General features: G+C 42.9%; 1 protein-coding gene across 1 annotated transcript in view; it reads left to right on the plus strand.

Annotated features, from left to right (window-relative positions):
- Positions 1-21,899, plus strand: part of MYO3B (myosin IIIB) — a 262,024-nt gene that overhangs the window by 133,858 nt on the left and 106,267 nt on the right. Inside the window, exons 21-23 of the mRNA XM_039913176.1 lie at positions 9,769-9,848; positions 17,239-17,316; positions 17,724-17,929. Of these exons, the coding sequence (XP_039769110.1) occupies positions 9,769-9,848; positions 17,239-17,316; positions 17,724-17,929 (364 nt within the window). The remainder of the gene's footprint in view (positions 1-9,768; positions 9,849-17,238; positions 17,317-17,723; positions 17,930-21,899) is intronic.

Consider the following 21,899-nt stretch of genomic DNA (forward strand, 5'->3'; position numbering starts at 1 on the left):
AGTGTACAGTAACAAGTGGAAAAAGTGGAAAATGAATTTAGAGCAAAATTCTCAAAATGTGTTCCTGTATTCATTGCAGTGTTTTGTATGGTGGTGGTGCTATTGTGCTCTGATTTCAACTCCTATTTGGATACAGTCTACCTTAGCTGCTTCTCCTCAGAAAAACAGTTTTTAAGAGAACAGTTGGCAACTTGTGCAATCCCATGATTTTCCTTCTAGTAAGTGTGATCTTGATTGTCCAGCTAGGTCTCAATTTTCCAAGTTTCAGAAAGGCATGAACAATTTAAATTCACACATGATCCCAAAAGTCCATCATAAGGTCAAGCTCCTTCCCCACCAGAACTTTTAATCAGAGGATGAGAAGTAGTGGGGGCTAATTTAACCTCCACTCCCTCCCCTTATGTAAGAAGTAGTGAAGGGGCAAAAGGAAGGGGAAGTGCGAAAAGCAAGCCACCTGGATAATTGGCCCTTAGATAAGATACACTTGGTAGTACTAACTCCTGAAGGTGAAGACTTAGCTGTATGGGATCTCTGAACAGTTTTGGTATGGGGCAGCAGGGGAGTTGTAGGAGGGAAGTTGGAGTTCTGGCTGAGGCCTGGATAGCCACCAGCCACCATGGATCCCCATATTTACATTAATGTCTATCTCCCCCTCTAGACTGTAAGCTCCTTATGGGCAGGGTTTCTGTCTATTTATTGTTCTCTTGTACTCTCCCAAGCGCTTAGTACAGTACTCTGCACATAGTAAGCACTCTGAAAATACGACTGACAATAGATCCCAGGCCAGAATCAGGGAGGCAGCTTAGCTCAACTTGGTAACCTACCAAGACCTTCCAGGCCATCCCAGTTGATCCTGGCTTTGGAGCAGCAACAGAGTGGCTACCAAACTCAAAGTCAGCAGGGTCAAACTAGACCCGGTCCTAACCTTACTTCCAAGGCCTTGGTGCTTGTGGGCACTGTTGCCACTGAAGTCTGGCTGCCTTCAGGCACCCCAGCATCCTAGGAGTGAGTTTGGGGCCTCTTCTCATCTGGACTATGCCTGCTTCTGGTTTGCTGTTGTACTATGGCTTCACCTAGGGTGTTGCCGGTGGCCAGGGCAACCCACTAACTAACTACATTCCATGTAGGCCATTCTGCTATGGCACTGGGGGCTCAGTCTGGTAAGACCCAAAGGCCACCACTCCCAAGGGAGCCAACTGCATAATCCCAACATCCCAATATATGCAGCAACCATATATAATGCAGTCTTCAACCCAGCCCTGCACTTGATATGTGACAATGCTATATGTCTGTAGAGGAGGTTAAAAAAGAAAAAGACAGTGCTTGTGAAAATGTAATTGTTTACTGAGCCAGATCAGAGGAAAAGACTTATAAAGTGGTTATATTCAAATTAGTAGCACAGCTGAGGACATAATGATAACTGTGGTATTTGTTAAGCACTTACTATGGGCTAAGCACTGCACTAAGCACTGGGGTAGATACACGATTAGTCCCACATGGGGCTCCCAGTCTAAGTAGGAAGAAGAACAAATGAGGAACGGAGGTAACAGAGAAGTTAAGTGACTTGCACAGGGTGATCCAGCAGACAAGTGGCAGAACCGGGATTAGAACCCAGGCCTGTGCTCTTTCCATTAGGAAGCTGTGCTTCTCCGGTTGAAAATGAGGATGGAAATACATTATGACTTTAAGTCCCAACCCCCTTTCTTTCCCCCCCGCCACCCACCCAACCTTACTAAGCTAGTTAAAACCACTCAGATGGAGAGCTGGAGAATGCTCAGGCACCATTAAAGGTAGAAGAATTCAGTTCAACTCATTTTAGCCTTTTTAAAAATCATTCTTAGTCATATTATTTGATTTGGTATTGATTTTCAAGTCCAATTTCTACCCATGATCAAGAAGCCATTAAGAATTAATAACATAAGTAATAAAACCCAGCAGAGTGCTGCACAGCCACATCTTGGTTATGTCAGAGCACTGAGGACAGGGAAATTTAAAACTCTTGAATAACCTAAAAATCTAATTTTAGCTATTAGTTAGAATCCTCACACAAATCTACAATCCATGGCTCAGGGACAAGCAAATACTAAACCATAATCATCTAGAATGGTATTACTGACCTTCAGCTACTGTTTGACTCCCACCCTCCAACCAAAACTCCTGGTTCCCAACACTTGCCTGAAGGTGACTCTAAGCACTAACCCCATAGGACCCCCAGATACCATTTTCCCATCTTGCATCTCACCTATCTCCCTCACACACTATGTGGAATTTTTTTTAATGATATATGTAAAGCAAAACTTACTGTAGTGCCAGACACTGTACTAATCCCTGGGGTGGATACAAGATAATAAGGTTGGACACAGTCCATGTCCCTCATGGGCTCACAGTCTTAATCCTCATTTTACAGATGAGGTAACTGATGCATAGAGAAGTTAAGTGAGCACAGAGAAGTTAAGTGACTTGCACAAGGTCACACAGCAGACAAGTGGCAGAACTGGGATTAAAACCCAGGCCCTCGACTCTCAGGCCGATGCTCTTTCCACTAGACCATGCTGTTTCCCGAACTGTCAGTAACCTGCAAGAAAACTGATCATCAAGTTTCATGTGGAGAAGAATGAGCTGTGAGGTGAGAATTCTAATGAATAATAAGCCGTAGGATTGAGGAAGGGTTAAAACAACTGTGGTCCATCGATCTCTGGAAAATTAAGCGTCAACTGAACTGTCACTCATCAGTCAATAGTATTTTAGTGCTACTGAGTGCAGGCACTATTCTAAGCACTTGGGAGGGTACAACAGAACACACAATCCCTGCCCACAAGGAGTTTAGCAGGATCCTCTAAAGCCCAATATCTCCCCTCACCAAACATGTTTCAGCTCATACACATGTATGAATATGTAATTGTCCTTTGTGTTTAAAAACAATTTTGCTGATGGTGAGATTTCTTGGAATGTGAGTTCCCATGGGAGTGAGGGACTGTGTCTGATCTGATGAAATTATTATTACTGTATTTGTTAAGTGACACATAGTAAACATTTAACAAATACAGTAACAATAATTTCATCAATGTGTGCTTGAAGCTAAAAAGATATTTATAAAATTAAGGCAGTATCCTACCATCAGCAGGATGTACTATTGAGTTTTTTTTGTCATGGCGATAGTGGGCGAAAGTGCTAAACTATCAGTACTTCTCTGTCCACTCCCATGACTTTGGCTAAATCTCTGAATGTTCCCATGCTCCATGTTTTCACCTTCAGGGTACAGCTGCAAAGTGCAACTGCATATTTGGGAAAAAAGAGAAAATAATGTTTGCAAGACATTTTTAAGATACTTTAAAAGATAGTAAATTCCATTTCTCCCCATCTATACTAGGATGGATTTGGATGCACTCGGATTCCAGGATGTCTGGAGATCAGGTCCATGTAAGAGAGCAGCTTTCCAGGGTTCACAGTCTAGGGGGGTGGAAAATGGCACAATCATAACCTTTCAGTGTTCAGTAAGATTAAGTTACATTAGGGTTCAGATTACCTGGAGTGCTAAAGTTTCTAGTTATCATGCTCTCTGAGTGGGTTGTTTTTAATTCACCTTCAGGCCAAAAAACTGGGTTGCCAGTGCCTAGGGGCCCCAGTTCTGTAGGGTAGTAGTAGTCATCACCCTCATGACATTGGAACTGTGGGGATGTAGCCATTAACTTTATCCCCAAAGCTTTTAGGGGTTCCTGAACTACCCCTCCCAGACTCCTGGCTGCTTGCTACTCTGCCCTGGCCTCAACCTCAGCAGGGAATTATTACCATCGTTTACAGTGTTTATTGAGCACCTACCAGAGCTTGGAAGCTTAAAGTACAAGTCCCACACCCTGCTGTCAAGGCACTCACCATCTAAGGGGAAGGTCAGGCAGACACAGACTATACACATGCACTGAGGACAAAAAGGAAAACAGATTCAACTTGAAAGAAAAGTAAGCAGAAAACAATGAATAAATGCATTGATATACATATGTATTAAAGGTGACTAATGGGTGATCTGCTCAGGATGGTAGGGATTAGTTATACTAAGTATTTGGGAGAGTTCAATATAACGATATGACAGACACATTCCCAGCTCACAATGAGCTTATAGTCAAGAAGGTATATTGTGTATACCTACTTATCCACCTTCCCTCACCTCCCAGCTGTGTGTGGATGTATGTGTCTGTGTTTGTCTTTCTCTTGGTTTTTCCCCAACCTGCCCTCCACCCCTTGGAGGTCCCCAGTGCTCAAAATGAAACATTTGCACACTTCAAGGCCTGGGTCCCTTGAAGTTGGGGATGAGTTGTGAAGGGAATTGGACTCATCCCCAGGGTTAAAAACATTCTTCTCCACTACACCTTTGCTCCTCCCAGTCATCCTCTCCACCCCTGCATTCCTGGAATCTGAGTAGGATATAGTTCCTGTAGTTCAGAGAAACTAGCATCAGAGGATGGGAGAACCGGATATCACTTGTTAAACCACAGCTGGGCTGTTACCTGGGATGGAGAGAAAACTTGCCCTACAAAATTGGCATTAAAACCAAAATTAATTGTACTTGAATTATCGTGATTATTATGGAAAAAAGATTACTTCCCCAAAACAACATTTATATTATGTTCATTAAGAACTGGGGTTGTGGGAATTGATTTCCATAAACACTGCACCAAACCAAACTTGACTTTTTTCTCAGGTAGAAAAGTTTAGATTACCTTTTTCAAAAAGTCAGGCTCAATTCCACACTTTTAGATTTTAGGTTGAAATACTATGAAGAGAATGAACCCTTTTTGGACTTGGAATGAAAGTCGCAGGGGGGAAATCAACCTTTCACACTTTTCCATCTTAGCTTCCACACCAGAGTACCAGGAAAGGTATGGAATGATAGTTTTTACAATGCCCTTTTCTGAGGTTTAAGAGAATGAGGGAGACCATGTTCTGCCTGAAATGGACTCTCTAGCTGACCTTTTGCAGATCCCTCCAGCCCTGTGAATCTGCAAAGCTAGAAACCTTTCAGTTGTGCTTAGTTATGTTGTGCTTTTATGTATGCTGTGACTAAAGGCATTCACAAATAATTATGGCCACTCTGAAAGACACATCCCTCTTGTATCTTTTACTGTAGGACATATGGGCTCCAACAGGTCTACAAATCACTCTTTCCAATCGTAGGACTTTCATTTCCCTCTATGTAACTTCAAGTTTACCTAGGTGGATGTGGGTATTTGCAGTGTATATGCTCATTGTTCCTGGTGAACATGCATCAGTTCACACAGATGTCATGTAATTTCTTCTCTGGGTAGGCACTGTGTGGAAAGCAGCCTAGTTAGAATGCCCCAACCTGTCTTCACCCTAAATATTTATTTCTTTTCAGTGCCTGAAACACAGTAAGTGCTTAACAAATAACACAATTATTATTTCTGGGTAAGATGGGAGCAGTTATGATCAGCTGAGATAGTCTCTAAAAACTCCAGATCTTCAACTAATAATGCCCTTCATAATGTGAAGTAAAGTGTAATTATTTTGGGTGAATAAAGCAATAAATGGCCCTGGGAATGAAGGTAAAATGCAGAGCTGAGCCCCTGATGTTTACTGAGCAGGGAATAGAAACCTTTCTGCTTCCTGTGAAACAGTCTGATTATTAGGTGGAGGGATGTTTGTAGGGCTTTGGTGGTGTTTGTTAATCTTAATGGCTTAGGGAAGGGGGAGGGAGTTTCTGCTTTTTTTAAACTCCCGTGTTTTGAGACCACCAGATCACAAATCTTTAAAGCTCTAGTTTTATATTCAGCCAGAAAAATCCAATGAAAACATTTGTTTCTCTTTGCCTGAAACAAAGATTCTCCAGGTAGTAATTACCCAGAAATTCCCTGACAATGCCAAAGGAAGTCCAAATGAAAAATTATAACAAAGCTATAAAAAAATGGGGGGGTGGTTTCCTTATGTTAGCTTTAAGAAATTGGGGGGCAGTTCTTATGTTAGATTTCAATTAGGTCTCCATTTTCACTAGTAAAAGTTAAATGGAAGATTGTTTCCATTTTTGGTGGTCAACTAGAGGTTTGTGAGGTAAAGTTAGATGCCCTTGCCCCTCCTCAGATCATAGTCCATAAATGCCAATGCCACAGGTGCAAAGGGAGCTTCACTCCACAGCTTTTTGGGCCGGCACGCAGCTGGAGCAGCAGGAAAGGGGCCGGAGGTGAACTTGTCAGCTCCACCTCTTGCCCCACTCTCAGCATCCACCCCAGTTCCAGGACCTCTGGGTTCTGGTCTGAGAAGCGGCGTGGCTTATTGGAAATAGCACGTGCGTGGGAGTCAGAGGACATGGGTTCTAATCCCGGCTCTGCTACTTGTCTGCTGTGTACCCTCGGGCAAGCCACTTAACTTTTCTGGGCCTCAATTACCTCATCTGTAAAATGGCGATTTACTGTGAGCCCCTCATGGGACCACCTGATTACCTTATATCTACCTCAGTGCTTGGAACTGTGTTTGGCACATAGTAAGCGCTTAACAAATACCATCATCATTATTCTGATCCTCAACACCAGGGTTTAGGACCCTGGGCCAGAGGCTACTCTCCCATCCAGGCCCAATGCCCTAGGAGATTAGCCATCTAGCTGCTGCCCCCCTTCCCTCCATGGTGTCACTGCCCTCCTTTTTGCTGTCATCATATGCAGCAGCATCAAGGCCAAGGATTGGACAACTGAGCCAAAGTCGCTGTTGACTGCTGCCTGCTGCTGCTGCTTGCTGCAGCATGAACTGCAGTGGCTTCAACTCAACTTGCCAGTCTTCAGCATCGCTGTTGCTTTTTGATGGACAGCAGTAGGTGGGTGGCAATCATGGCGCTAGGTTGGGAAAGGACACAGAAGCTCCATTTGGCTCATCCTTGTGCACCCTGGAGTTGGGGGATGCCCAGCCCCTTTGTCTGGTGAGCATAAGCTAAGCAGTAGAAGTGCCGGAGGAACACGAGGCAGAGAAGAGTGAGATGGCAACAATATGGCAAGGAGAGTAAATTCATTCACTGAGCACAGAATGCTGTATTTTACTGAGTAATATGCAATGTAAGGAGACCTAATATCAAGAGCTCACTATCTTCCCCTTGCCCCCTCTTTTTCTTCCCTCTACTTCTTTCCTTTTCTTCCTCCCCTTCCTCCTTTTCGTCTCCCTCTCCCTGTTTCTCACCCCCTTTTCCTCCTCCCCTTTAATGTTCAATGTCCTCTTTCCTTCTTGCTCTACCCCAAGTTTGTCCCAAATCAGTCAATCAATGAATTATATTTACCAAGTGCTTACTTTTTGCAGAACACTTGGGAGGATACAAAATACAGCTGGTAGGCACCCCCCCCACGCCAAAGAAAAATTAAAAGTCCAAACCCCCGCCCTAACCCCTACTCATTCAAATGAATTTCCACTCTGAAGCAAAAAAGGAGCCTTAACATAAAGGGTGGTAACTTCATCATCTCCTTCTCCTCAGAATTTTTAAAATAAGCAACACAAACCTTGGAGTGCCTTCCTCACTAAACAATTCCCTAATAGTCCTTTTTGAGGTAAGAAAACTTAAGGATGACAGAGCACAGACTTCCTATAACTCAGCTTCAAGATGCTTACTGCTGTAACTTTATCATATTTTGTAGGCATTTTCTTTGGCTGACTTCCAAATTTACATGAACTCACTTTTATTATGGAGTTGGTTTTATTTACTTAGGATGGTGCTACAGTGGCAAATTAAAGCCAAATTTTTGTAGACATGTGAAGGAGATGATGCCTTACAGATAGTTTTTGCAAATATTACACTGTGTCTAGGCATTATCATATGGTCTGGCATTTTTGGAAAAATACATTGCAGTGTGTCAGTTTAGAACTATCTGTATTCTAATAGACTGTGATATGACAGCATTTCCATGTTGATACAAACATCACACTCAATGTTTGTATCACATTGCACAATTTCAACACTTTTGGGGGATGGATGAAATGGGGGATGTTTATTGTATTGATTACAACAATATCTATATTTTGCAGAATTTGGTGGCTCCAAGTTTCTTGGTATTAGCTCATTAATGGTTTTCTTGGAAGATGTTTTACTAGAGTGTTAGCACTGTATTAACGTTAAGAAACTTGATTATTCAGTTTCCCATCCAACCTGAAACAAGTCCTGAAAACTGAGAAGAGATGGTTGTGTTCCAAAAGTTCTCTTCATTTGCCCTCGTTTAGTTTAGGATTTTTTTTTCCTTCTCTGCCCCAGCACCATCCTGATAAGGAGGGTGAGGTAAATGCTGAGAATGAAGGGGAATAAATCTTGAAAATGTTTTGACTGCTCCAAAGAAGGAAATCTCCTTATTTCCTAGAATGATTTCAAATGTCCTCGGGCAGTTTGTGATTTCCTTTCTCTGATTTTCTTGCTCTCCAAATTAGGAACTTGGAGAATGCCAGTAATTCAGGCTAGAATGCACAGACCTGTAACTTTGCAGAGTTCTCTGGTAGTACCATTTCTAGGGAATGCTTTTTAACTTCTCTTTTCTCCTTTCTTACGTTTTTTTAGAGGGTACAGTTAAAGGAAGCTCAGAAGGGCATTTGAAGCAATGAACCATCCCTTGAGAAAATAGCCTGCTCTAGTATCGATGCAAACGGGACACTTAACATTTGAAAGCAGTGTGAACACTTTATTTAAATTTAAATGAAAATGGAAACTTCTTTATATGTTATGTTTCTAAAAGGTGTGTGGGGTACATCTGCAGAGGTCTATTGTTTATTCATGCTGTAAATCCTTTGAAATGTGTTAAAATGCTTCCCACTCATTATAAAAATCCTGCCACCCATGGATTAGGACTTTGATGTCACCAATCCTGCTTCAAAGGGTTCTTTCAGTGCTATTAATCACAGTTTAGCCTCTGAAGATATAGCCAGAGAAAACATTTGGACATCTTGTGCTAGACTTGCTAAAACTTTGAAATCTACAGAGTGTCTTGCACATGCACAATCCCAGTCATTTCCCTTCTCTTCACTGAGGACTTAATGTTTTAAAAGGATTGTCAGGCAACTTCTGCACTGGAATCAGATGACAGCAAGCTCGCTGCCCTTTTAAAGAGACATGCACTGTTATTAGTCATTCAGTCATCTATCTTGCTGTTCTTGAGCCTGGGAGATGCAGGGTGGTGAGGCCGGAGAAGCCTAACCTTCTTTAAAAATCCTCAAAGACCAATGCAGCGGGGCATTAGGCAGGTCTGAGTGGGTCAAAAGGTCATAAGGAGATTGTCTTATCATTTCTCATCTTTCATTAGTTCGTGAAAGAAGAAGAGCAATGTGAGCACATCCCAGAGTTGATGAGATTTCATGCTTGTTGACTCTGTTTCTGCACTTCTTTCCCTATACAAATTTGAGCAGGTCGTGGAAAACTGATCACTAACAGTGGGGTGGTTTATCCCTTTATGGTGATTGTACTGCTGCAGCTGTTTTCCTTCCCTATCCCATCATCACCCTTGAAAGTCTAAAACCTGCGCTACATTTCCGCCTTATTTACAGACTCAGATCTCTTTTTCCTGTGTGGCGGCTACACCCTGGTGTTTCTTTCCTTTCTCCTGCTGTCAGTTATTTTAACTTTAACGGCTGGGGTGGGGGGGTGGGGAAGGGGTTGTGAGGCGGAGCTGGATTAAGATCAGTGTGTGTTAGTGGTGTTCTCACAAACCGCTTTCTCATTTCCTCAGGGAGAATCAGTGAAAAACCCAAGCAGATCTTGCAGGAACTTTTCCTTCAATTTATGTCTTTTGTCTCTTTAATCAGGTAACTTGGCTCAGACAAGAGCAAGAGTCACTGCAGCATCCAGGTCTTTGCCACCACAAGTTAGTGCTGGGCGCATGAAGGTAAGTACCTTACCGCATCAGAAGGAACAAGGGTAAAGAAGTGTTACAGAAGCTGTCCCCGTGCTAAAGTAGGTAATCACACCATTTCCCTCATCCCTTAAACAGAGATGGACGTATTGGTGAAAAGCAATGAAGTTAGATAGGTAGATGAAGTGTTTTTCAAGCTGTAGTGTCAGAAACTATGAGTTTGCAAAGGATGGTCAGAAAACTATGGCCACACCACTGTCTATGGCCTAGCCCAGATTGGGACCTGACCCACCACAGTGTTGTCCACTTTCCCTTCAATCAATCAGTTGATTAATAGCAAAATTTGAGTCCCAACTCTGTGCAGAGCACTTTATTAAGTGCTTGGGAGAATGCAATAGAATTAGTATATATGATTCCTGCCCTCAAGGAGATTGCAATCTAACAAAGGATACAGACACTAAGATAGGTTACCGGAAGGAGGAAGAGGCATCATGGCTTAATGGATAGAGCCCAGGCCTGGGAACTCCAAGCTGGGTTCTAATCCCAGCTCCACCTCTTGTCTGCAGTGTGACCTTAGGAAAGTCACTTCATTTGTCTGTGCCTCAGTTGCTTCATCTGTAAAATGGGGTTTAAGACAGTGAGCCCCATGTGGGACATGGACTGTGTCCAACCTGATTAGCTAGTGTCTGTCCCAGCGCTTAGTAGAGTGTCTGGTACATAGTAATTGCTTAACAAATTCCATTTTAAAAATTAAGGAATAGGTGGTGTACACTTGAATTAGTACTTATTGCATGCCCTGCGATGCCCCTTCCTCTTGGACATTCAATTAAGAGATCTGCCCTAGTGAAAAGGGCAAGGGACTAAGAGTTTGGAGAACAGAAGTCTTGTCTGAATAAATTAAAATAAAGTAAAAGGCTTAAATTAAAGCATTCAAGGGAATATGGTAGGCAAGGAGAAAAATATGTCAACTACCTTCCCTTGCAAAGTAAAACAACCCAAAAAGGTATCTCAGGATGAAAGTGCATCCCAGCAAATGTAAAACATAAAACCATCCCAGGGAACACTCCTGCACAAATCAAGTGGCCTAAGTGCTGAATTCAATACCACAGGAGATGTTTGAAAAATTTACTGCTGCAGGATGGTTCAAAGGAATTGATAATTTGATAGTTTAGTATAGTACCAAAAATTCTCAGTAAGAACTTTTACCAGGTTGGTTAACATATTAGTTAGGCATTTTTAAGGTCCAAATGGAAATCATATAACTGAGACTGTAGGGGTTCTTATTTCTGAAAACAACACTGACGTGAAGGATCTTTATGAGGCAGGGTTTGGGGCATATTTTAGCCTTCCTCTCAAGACAGGGTTATAAGACAGATGCTGCTTTTCACCCACTGCAATTCATTTGATGATCTGCAGATGAAGCACATGGAACAATGTTACTGCATTCACATCCAACCCAGGTTCCTTCCCCATCTTTATAGAGATGTGAAATGGCCTTTGCTTTTCCCTGGATCATTCTAGCCTTTCCAGAATACTTCTGCTCTCCTTTCTTTTCCTCTTTGCTTTTAACCTGGAGAATCACGCCCCTCATGCCCTAAGGAACCATCTCATTCCCATGCTAAGTGTTTATTTGCAGAGTGGCTCAGTGGAAAGAGCCCGGGCTTGGGAGTCAGAGGTCATGGGTTCGAATCCCGGATCTGCCTCTTGTCAGCTGTGTGACTATGGGCAAGTCATTTCACTTCTCTGTGCCTCAGTTACCTCTCTGTACAATGGGGATGAAGATTGTGAGCCTCACGTGGGAACCTGATTACGCTGTATCTACCCCAGCACTTAGAACAGTGCTCTGCACATAGTAAATGCTTACCAAATACTAACATTATTATTATTTGCCAAGGTTCTGTACCAGGAACACAGTCTCCAAAATGCAGTGTCAGACAGAATGGGAAAGGAATGAGGTGCTTGTCCCATGTTGTCATCTAGGTAGAGAGCGTGCTTATGGAGCCCCAGACAAAATCACATGGAACCGCTGCCATCCACATGGATGGAGAAGTAGCGTGGTTTAATGGATAGAGTTCGGGTCTGGAAGTCAGATGGACCTGGGTTCTAATGTCCACTCCGCCACTGTGTGACCTGCTGTATGATCTGCTTTGTGACCTTGGGCAAGTTACTTCACATCTCCGTGCCTCAGTTACCTCATCTGTAAAATGGGAATAATAATAATTGTGGTATTTTTTAAGCTCTAACTGTGTATCAGGTATTGTGTTAAGCGCTGGGGTGGATACAAGCAAATTGAGTGGGACGTAGTCCCTGTCCCATTTGGAGCTTCCAGTCTCAATCCCCATTTTGCAGATGAGATAAATGAGGCACAGAAGAAGTGAAGTTACTTGCCCAAGGTTACATATCAGACAAGTAGCGGAGTCAGGATTGGAAGCCATGACCTTCTGACTCCCAGACCCATGCTCTATTCACTTTGCCATGCTGGATAGGAGTGTGAGCCCCATGTGGGATAGGGACTGTGTCCAACCTGATTAGCTTGTATCTACTCCAGTGCTTAGAACAGTGCTTGGCACATAGTAAGTGCTTAACAAGTACCATAATTATTATTAATTATTGTACAGGTTCTGCCGGAGGTAGGATACTGGGCTGGAGAGCTGGTGGTCTGAGCTCCTACTGCAGCTTACAGATGCTTTGCACCACTGATTATTTCTATGCATTTTGGATCAGGAGATATCTCTCAGAAACAGAAATATTTGCTTTTTCATCTCAGGGCTCATTTTCCTATCCTTGAATTCAGAGCTTCCTTCCACCTCAGGCGCCAGAATGCACCCATGAGAGTGCTCACCATCAACTAGCTTGGTTCATTTCCCTAGGCTCCCCTTTTTCCTCATTAGGCTAGCATTAGTGCTGCAGAGAAGATTATTTCTGCACAGGAGAGTTCAGTTATTGGAAAAGCTCTGATGTCTTAAAGAATCCTTTTACAGACAGTCATCTCTAGCATCTGAGAAATTGGGCACTTAGAACTGAGCTTTTTGGAATCACGAGTACCTACACCACAAGGCTCCTGAAACATCAGCCAAGAAGTGCACTACTGTCACAGCCTTTTCCCCCTTCTCTACTCTCACTCCCTCTCTGTCTCCTCTCCCCCTCACCCAACCCACACCTCCCATGCCCCAAAACACTCTCTTATTTTGGTTAGAATTTCTCAGGGTGAGCCCAAAATGCTTCTCTCCTTTGAACTTAATTAGAGATAGAATTGCCTAAAATACCACTTCCCTGGAAAAGATTCTGAAGTGATCCCAGTTCCCTCTCCTGAGCTGGCATCCTGCTGTTCTAATCAGGACTCCAGTGTTTATTTTGTCACATGACCTACTGAAGGATTTTGATATTACCTATGCTGAGTAAGCTGTTACTGCCCTTCCAGGATGAGAAGATTTTTTCTTTAGACAGCCCTTTTTCACTCACTGTCATTTAAAAAAGTACCAGCTGAACATGTACTTGTTATAAACTTTCATTAACTGCTTTTTTCAGGGGTATTTGTTACGTTTACTGTGTGCCAGACACTGTACTAAGCACTGGGCCAGACGTAAACTAATCAGGTTGGACATGGTCCACATCCCACATGGGGCTCACAGTCTTAATCCCCATTTTACAGATGAGGTATTGGAGGCACAGAGAAGTGAAGTGAAAGTCACCCAACAGACAAGTGGTGGTCCCAGGATTAGAACCCAGGTCCTTAGTGGAGTTTAGTAATTGTATTAATCAATCAATAGTACTTACTGAGCACTTTCTGTCTGCAGAGTACTATACTAAGTGCTTGAGAGAGTAAAATACAACAGGGTTGGTAGACATTCCCCTCCCACCATTATTTCAAGCAACTTCAAATCAGGTCAATTTCTTCTATAGTATATCAACTTTATCTTTTACCTTTGAAAACCCTGTTCCATTTTGTGTCTTTCTCCCTGTCTTCTTCACCCCTATTCTCTAATGGTGTTGAGTGTTTAATTCCCTTAGTTTGCATGCAGTCTCTAAAATACCTCCTCAAGGTAACATCGTCATATTTTGGGCAGCCAGTCAATTGCCATTTAATAAGTGGTGCTTATTGAGTGCAGAGCATTGCACTAAGCTTTTGGGACAGTAAAACACAACAGAGCTAATAGCCACATTCCCTGCCCACCAGGAGCTTACAGTCTGCAGTCTATTTTAATGTTGGAGGGAGACTATGGAATCACCTACCACCTCTTGGAACAGGCTGCCTTCAGTGTGGCCCACTAAGTATAGCACATGTGCTGACAGCAGCATTACCCAGTTCAAATGTTCATAGTTCATTCCAGTGCCACCTGTTCAGAGCAGATGGTAAACTGCCACAGATCAAGTGAGCGCTAAAATGCTGCCGATGTTCTATTCAGAGTGTTTTTGGTTCAACTGCAGTAATCCCACACAATCTGTTTGTAATTGATATCCACAATTGTTATCATTCACACTATCCCTTTTCAGAAAGGTTCTTGCTGACAGCAGGGGCAGGTGAAGGGAGTCACCCTTTTCAGGTGACTCAAGGGTATGCCCTGAACCCACAGACACAAATCTTTTTTTGGCGGGGGGTGGAAGGAGAGACTGAGATGATGTCTGAGAGGGGATGTAAATTTGTTAGAGGGACTGACATTTTGTCCCTAGGCATTAGAGTAGCTAACCAGCAGTCCACCAAGAGTTTTCTTGTCACAGTCAGAGACAGAAAAGTGGGCGGGTACCACTGGTCTGACCCAGGAATGGTACTGTTTGCCATCTGAGAACTCATGTTGCTGACTCAAAGTTATTCCTTTGAAAATAATGATCAAATCTCTTCTCTGGCCCCTGCGGCCTGAAGCCAAAAATGGGCTGGCCGGGATTTGACACTTAGCATTCTTGTGGGTTTTCTAGCCTTCCCAGGAGGATTCAGTCCCCAGTCCCCTCTCTTACTCCTCAAGCCCACCCTCTTTCAGCCTTCAAATTTTAGTTGAAGAATTTTAAGGAAATCATAGGAAAGTCACTGGTTTCATTGTGACCTCAGGGAGATTTCCCATTTCTTTCCTGTCCTCTCAAAAGCACCTTTTCTTCATTCAGGGGTCACTAACCGTAGAGGACATAGTAGCCTGAAAAACGCTGGGTTCTCCCAAATCTCTGGAAGGAGCAAGTGAATCCATTCCCAGGATCTTTAACAGGTGCCTAGCTAGCCTGTTCATTTCCTCCCTGCCTTTCACTCCCTAACTGGGATTTTGTGTAGGAGATAAAGAAACAAAAAGTCTAGTCCTTTGTATCAGTGAATAATCTAAGATGGGCAGAGCAGAGCTATTGCCTTCCCTTTGCCTACCTAGGTTTTAGCATCTCCCAGGACTCACCCCATGGCCAGAAATAGGGCCAGCCATCCCCTCTGAATTCAGTAACTCTGGACTTAGAACCAATGCTGAAAGTAAAAGTAAGTTTCTTAACCAGAATCCTAAGGCCCCTGGCACTGCTGAAGTCCTGGGTTTTCAGGGCTGGTGGTGGACAGCAGTCACTGAAGAAGACACAGAGCACACAGACCACGGTCTTGGAGTGAAGTAAAATGGGAGAAGCAGGGCTGGATCTGCTGGCCACCAAAGGAGCTGGGGGAGGCTCCAGGTGGCACAACCCCTCCCAGACCTGCCCCTTCCTTCTTGCCCTAGAATGCCCATTCCAGGACCTTGTCTCATACTGGAGCTGAGTTCAGGCTGGTTCTGGCTACCCTCCAGCACCGCTAGGAGCAGAAGCAAGCTAAATATAGGTGTAGCCAATCTCCAGCTCTGAATATCTAGTTTCAGATGCCGAAAAATTGGAAAATGGGTGATCAGAGGTGAGAGTGATTGTAGTTTTCCTTTTTAGAAACCACGAATCACCTCCTAACCGCAGTCAGAAGTCTGAATCAGCTGCTGATTCACATCCCCATGATCACCAGCATTCATGTACTGGGAAGGGGATGTCTACTTGGTTCCTAAATTAACCTTAAGGCACAAATTGTCTACTGGTTCTTATAGAGCCCTGGGCTGCTTGTCTCAAACGCTTTCTTCAAATGCACTTGGAGCCTGTGATACTCCAGGTTAGGACATGGGGCAGCCTGGGGTATCTCTGCTGGAATTGGAGTGTCCAAGGAAATCATCATATCTGGAAGCAGTGGGGTACACGCACCTCTGATGAGCAGTGCCAGCAAAACACAGTCTAAGAGAGTAGCTATTTATTACATTCTCAAGAAACAGGCCAGGGATTTTGCATACTAACTCAGGATTTAGAGAAGTGTCTATTTGTTTTCCCTAGGATATTTGGCCGGGGAAAAAATGAAGAGGAATGGGAAAAACAATGCTGTTTTTTTGTTTGGTTTTTTTAATGGTATGTGTTAAACACTTACCATGTTCGAGACCCTGTTGTAAGCACTGAGGTAAATACAAGCTAATTAGGACAGTCACAGTGCATGTCCCATGTGGGGCTCACAGTCTCAATCCCCATTTTACAGAGAAGGCCTTGGCCTTGCCCAAGGTCACACAGCAGACATGTGGAAGAGCTGGGGTTATATATGGCTGTTGGACATATCTTCTGATTATTTTGGAATATAGAATGAATTTGTTAGGTTATATTCTTAAGATATCCTAGAACAGAGCAGTGTGAGGCCAGTACAGTAGTCCATCTGTTCAGCTGAATCACTCCTAACATCTTAGAATGTAATAAAAATAATAACCATAATAATGGTACTTGTTAAGCACTTACTCTATGCAAAGCACTGTTATAAGCACTGAGGTAGATACAAGTTAATCAGTTTGGACAAAGTTCCTGTCTCACGTGGGGCTCATACTTTTAATCCCCATTTTACAGATGAGGTAACTGAGGCCCAGATAAGTTAAGTGACTTGCCCCAAGTCACCCAGCAGACATGTGGCAGAATCAGGATTAGAACTCAAGTCCTACTGACTCCCAGACCTGTGCTCTATCCACAGAGCCACGTTGTGTCTTTTCTGTTGGGGGAAGCAATCCAAGATATTAAGGCTGTCCTTTCTTTTATTTTGTTGAAAAAAATAAAATCAGTTGTTTTCACCTACAATTTAATACCTCTCCTGAGAAACAGCCTCTCAAATACTGGTCTTTCTGTAGTTTTCTGAATTTTGATTGATACCCATATACATTTATTCAAGTTTTGATATGGAATAAATAGCTATTAAATGAATAAGATAGATATGCAGGTATGTGCTTTTGTGTAGTCACATATATTCTGGGATGATTGAATCAATATTTTAAAATGTCACCAGAAATGGAAGAATGAAAGAATGAATGAATATAAATATCCTGGTACATGGATTTGGAAGTTGTTATATCCTTAGATTTGGAGGACTAAGGATCCTAAACTTCTATGTCTGCTAGCTGCTTCTTTCTGACTTTGTTTCCAGGTTGACACTATGGAAGTGATGCGGCACCCAGAAGAAACCACTAACATGAAGAGACAAACTGTAGCTTCTTACTTCCGGGTATGCTGCAGTGTGATCACCTAAATGCGTTTGTGGGAGATTTCTAGAAAAATGGGCACTTTTCATTCAAGAAGAAAATAATAATTGTGGTATTCATTAAGCTCTAACGTGGAGTAAATAAATTGCCCCTTAGCACCAAGCTGAGCCAATGTGGTCCATGTCGACCACTTAGATTTTCCCAGTTTCCTTTGGCCCAGTCCTGCCCTGGTGCTTTAAGATCTCAAAATGAAAAATGTTCTAGAAAAATTGATCTTCTGTTCTATTCACCATTTGTCTTGTGCCTCCCCACCTCAGGGTAAGGAGTGTTATAGCCTGAGGGAAGGCTTTCTTCCAGGCCGGAACTCTAGTTGCGATATTCACATTTTGGGGTCTCTCATGATATGGACATTTCTTGCTTCTCCTGGTAGTATTCGTTGATGGACCTGCTCTCCAAGATGGTAATCGGGCAACCTCATTTTGTCCGCTGCATCAAGCCCAATGATGACCGAGAGGCCATGAAGTTCTCTCGGGAGAGGGTATTGGTTCAGCTACGCTATACTGGCATTCTGGAAACTGTCAGCATCCGACGCCAGGGATACTCTCACCGCATCCTCTTTGAAGAGTTTGTGAAAAGGTAGGCCCAGAGCCATGGGCTCAGGATTCTGCCTCCCCAGCTCCTTTCCATCTCTGCCCATTCAACATTTGGCTGCAAGAGACAAAAGGGGAAGGCGTTCCAGACCCTGAGCAGAGGTGGTGCCCCTCTGGGCATAAGAAATGGAGGGGAGGATTCCGGGGAGTGTCTGGCTTTTGCTGCACCCTAGATTCTGATGCCACCTCTGTTTCATAGTCCATTCCCCCTTCCTTTTTCCTTGGAGTGTGTATGTGTGTGTTTGTAAGGGGGTGGGGAGAGGGAAGAAGGGGGCGGGTGAGAGAGAGAAAGAATGTGCAAACACACATGGCAATGGATGGAATTTACACAGGCTTTCTGCAAAACCTCCTTGCAGAGCTTTGTTAATCTGAGGATGTCCAGAGATCAAGAATCAAACAGTGGCACAAAAACAACCACACCCCATCAGATATTCCCCTGGCTTTCTTTTGCATCCACTTGGCAGCTTGTGCTAAATCTCAACTTTCTGATTCCTAAACCAGAATTCTAAAATAGCAATCATTGACAAGAGGAACCAGAATTTGAGGAGCCCACTCTGTTCCCCAAACCCACCCACCCCTACCTCTTCAAATGAAATAGCAGGAAATACCTTGTACTGTACACCTCTGAGGTTGAACAGGAGAAACCGAAGCCTTTTCTCTGTGGGGCCTTTGAGCTGATTTTAAAATTCAGGAGTGGAACAAGAAAACGGAATCTTTAACTGAGAAATGTGACTAGTCAAGTATTTTTAGGCACCAAATATCTTGAATACATAAAAATATTGAAGAAAACAGGTCAAATGCTAAACAGATTATTACTTCTTTGTTCATAATCAGAAAGCCATTAGACAAGTATGAACAAGAGTTTCAAAATGTCAGTAAATCTGAGGATATCAAAGATTTTTCTGAGCCAGCAAGTTAATTGGTATTTTGATCCTTTTGAGCAACTTAACAACAAAATGGATGAGCTAGCAGTTTTTCTCCCTTGATGTTATTAAACAAATAGGTGTGCTTCTTATCTTCCTGTTCAATAGTGCTATTTTGTAAACTCTTAGCAGGAAATATGCAGACAAAACAATCAAAGGCAGGGAACAGAGCCATTCAGGGTTCATAAGAGGGGGTAAATAAAAGATAAAGTCTTGTTTAATGTGACTCTTTGCCTTTTTGTGTTTGTCTTTATTGTAGACTCTAGCCAGCAGAAATAGGCTTAGAAGGTCGAGGTGCTGAATTGTGTTGTGGGATTAGGGAACTCCTAGGTGAAAAGGTTTTACAGAAACCCTGAGTCACCCCAACTTCCAGTGCCCCCATTTTTATTGGCATTGGCAGAGTTAACCTTAAAGATCCTCCTTGGCATTTCTGGCAACACTGCCTAGACCAGCCTTTCCTTCTCTGTTGGGGACATTTCCTCTGTACGATGATTCGAAGGCTGTGTCATTCTGCACCATCCCATAATCAGTGCCAGGCTCAGCAGCAAACCTGCCTCCAGCCTGGTATGCCCAGCAGGAAAGGAGCTTCCTCCTTAGAGGTGCTCTGTGGGATCAGGCATCATGGAGGTCACACTTCCTGCTCCTGCCTGTGCAGTCTGTCACGGCAAAAATTCACAATTGGAACCAGCATTTCAGAAAAGTATAGAAAGCATACACCCGTGTGTCTATATCGTATGGGATAGCAAATGTGCAAATGTAAGCACAGTGGCTATCAGTACAGGCATTTGTGTATTTATTTCATGGGTGTACAGCATCTGTGCCTTATGCCTATTCATATAGCATAATTAACACTATATAAATATCTATTCTTAAAAACTGAGTCCTGATCCATTTAAGAGTCCAAAATGGCCCACATTCACCTTTGTCCATTTTTACCGGAAGTAATCAGCCTGATCATTATTACCCATTGGTCTATTATTGCCGCAACCATGTCTATGTAGTTCCTTTTGTTTAAAGGTAGTTGTCAAATAATGGACTGCTGTGAATGCTCTTCTTTTTGTATGCAGGTCTAGGCTTTTATTAATGTTAATAATGGTAGGCACACACACCTTCTGAGTGGAGTAGCCCCAGCTTTGATCTCAGCTTTCGTTTTTCACTAGACACAAAATCTCAAACAAGAGTCCTTTTCCACTAAGCAGAGCAAGAAACATCTTCCATCTCTCCCTAACACCACATGAACCAGAGCCCAGGACATGATTGCACTGTATTTTGTTCATTCTGCCATACTCTAAAATGTAACCATTTACTTTGAATTCTTGTATCTTCACCATTTCTTTATACATATAAAATAAACCCCATTTCGCTTCCCCTACTTTTTAAAATCATCATTAATTTTAAAGAATACATCCTACTCCCTTCCCTTGAACTTCATAACTTAGACTTGGGGGATTTCCAAAGGGAAAAGGGATTCTCTTTCATGTGGGTTTTAATACACAGTAATCCTAGGACTGTTTGGGTTTTGCTTAATGTGTACACTACCTGAAATTTCCCCAGTGCAGGTACTTTCTTTGAATGCTTTTCTTTTCCCATGTCTTTTTCTTTATGATTAAAGTATTATTTATGGAGAACAGTAAACTCATCAGAACATCTGGCCAGAAAGGGAGTAAGGACTAGATAGTGAATTACTTACAACAGTAAGATCAGTAGCAGAACTGCCAGGATTAAGGTTTCAATCACTTAAATCTTTGCGCTATGGGTGGGTGTGTTTGGCGTGGTACAGACATAGAAAAGGAAGCATTGTCTTTTGTCCTCCAAAGCTTTTCTTCTGAAATGACAAAACTAACAAGGAACAAATGTCAAAAGAGAAAAATATCCCTTCCCCTCTGTCCCTTAGAAATGGGCCTTTTCCTGCTGCTTCATTTGAGCCATCATAAGCTTGAAATAGCCTTCTTTTTGGCCTCCCAAGGAAACTAAGGATTGGTCTCCAGACTGGTGGTTTCTAAGAGATAATAGGATGATAGTGTGTGTAATATGTTAATGGTATTCATTACAGGCTAGTATATCTGTGAGGGTGTGATCTGGATACAGAAAACTTGCAAAAATAAATTCAGAAAGGCAGGGAAAGGAGATAATGGAAGAGGACCAAGAAATATAGTCTTGCTACACGGTAATAAAGTCCTTCTATGGCTCATGAATGTCTAGACATATATCTGTGATTATCATTGGTAATTATTTATTAGGTATCCCTTGGTGAAATGCACTGTACTAGGCACTTGGGAATTGTCACTCCCCTGCCTTAAAAATCTCCATTGGTTGCCAATCCACCTCCATATCAAACAAAAATTCGTCACTATTGCCTTTAAAGCACTCCATCACTTGCCCCCTCCTACCTCACCTTGCTTCTCGCCTTCTACAACCCAGCCTGCATACTTCGCTCCTCTGGTACTAACCTTCACCCTGTGCCTCGATCTCTCCTCTCTCACCACCAATCCCCAGACCACCTTCTGCCTCTGGTCTGGAATGCCCTCCCTCCTCAAATCTGGCAGACAATTCCTCTCACCCCTTCAAAGTTTTATTGAAGGCACATCTCTTCCAAGAGGCCTTCCTTGACTGAGTCCCACTTTTCCTCTTCTCCCACTCCCTTCTACATCACTCTGACTTGCTCCCTTTGCTTTCCCCCACCCCCCTAGTGCCAGAGAACTTATGTATATATCTGTAATTGTATTTATTTTTATTGATGTCTGTCTCCCCCACTCTAGACTGTGAGCTCGTCTTGGGCAGCGATTGTCACTGTTTATTATTTATTGTACTTTCCCAAGCGCTTAGTACAGTGCTCTGCACACAGTAAGCACTTAATAAATATGAATGAATGAATTCAGAATAAAGTGGCACTTTCCCTGCCCAAAAGGAAGCCGTGTGGAAGCACTGTGTCCTAGTTGAAGGAACACGGGCCTGGGAGTCAGAGATTCTGACTAAATGCTGGCTTACCCACTTGCCTACTATGGGACCATGGACAAGCCACTTCACTTACTT

Source organism: Ornithorhynchus anatinus, chromosome 9 (assembly GCF_004115215.2).
Source record: "Ornithorhynchus anatinus isolate Pmale09 chromosome 9, mOrnAna1.pri.v4, whole genome shotgun sequence".
Lineage (NCBI taxonomy): Eukaryota > Metazoa > Chordata > Mammalia > Monotremata > Ornithorhynchidae > Ornithorhynchus > Ornithorhynchus anatinus.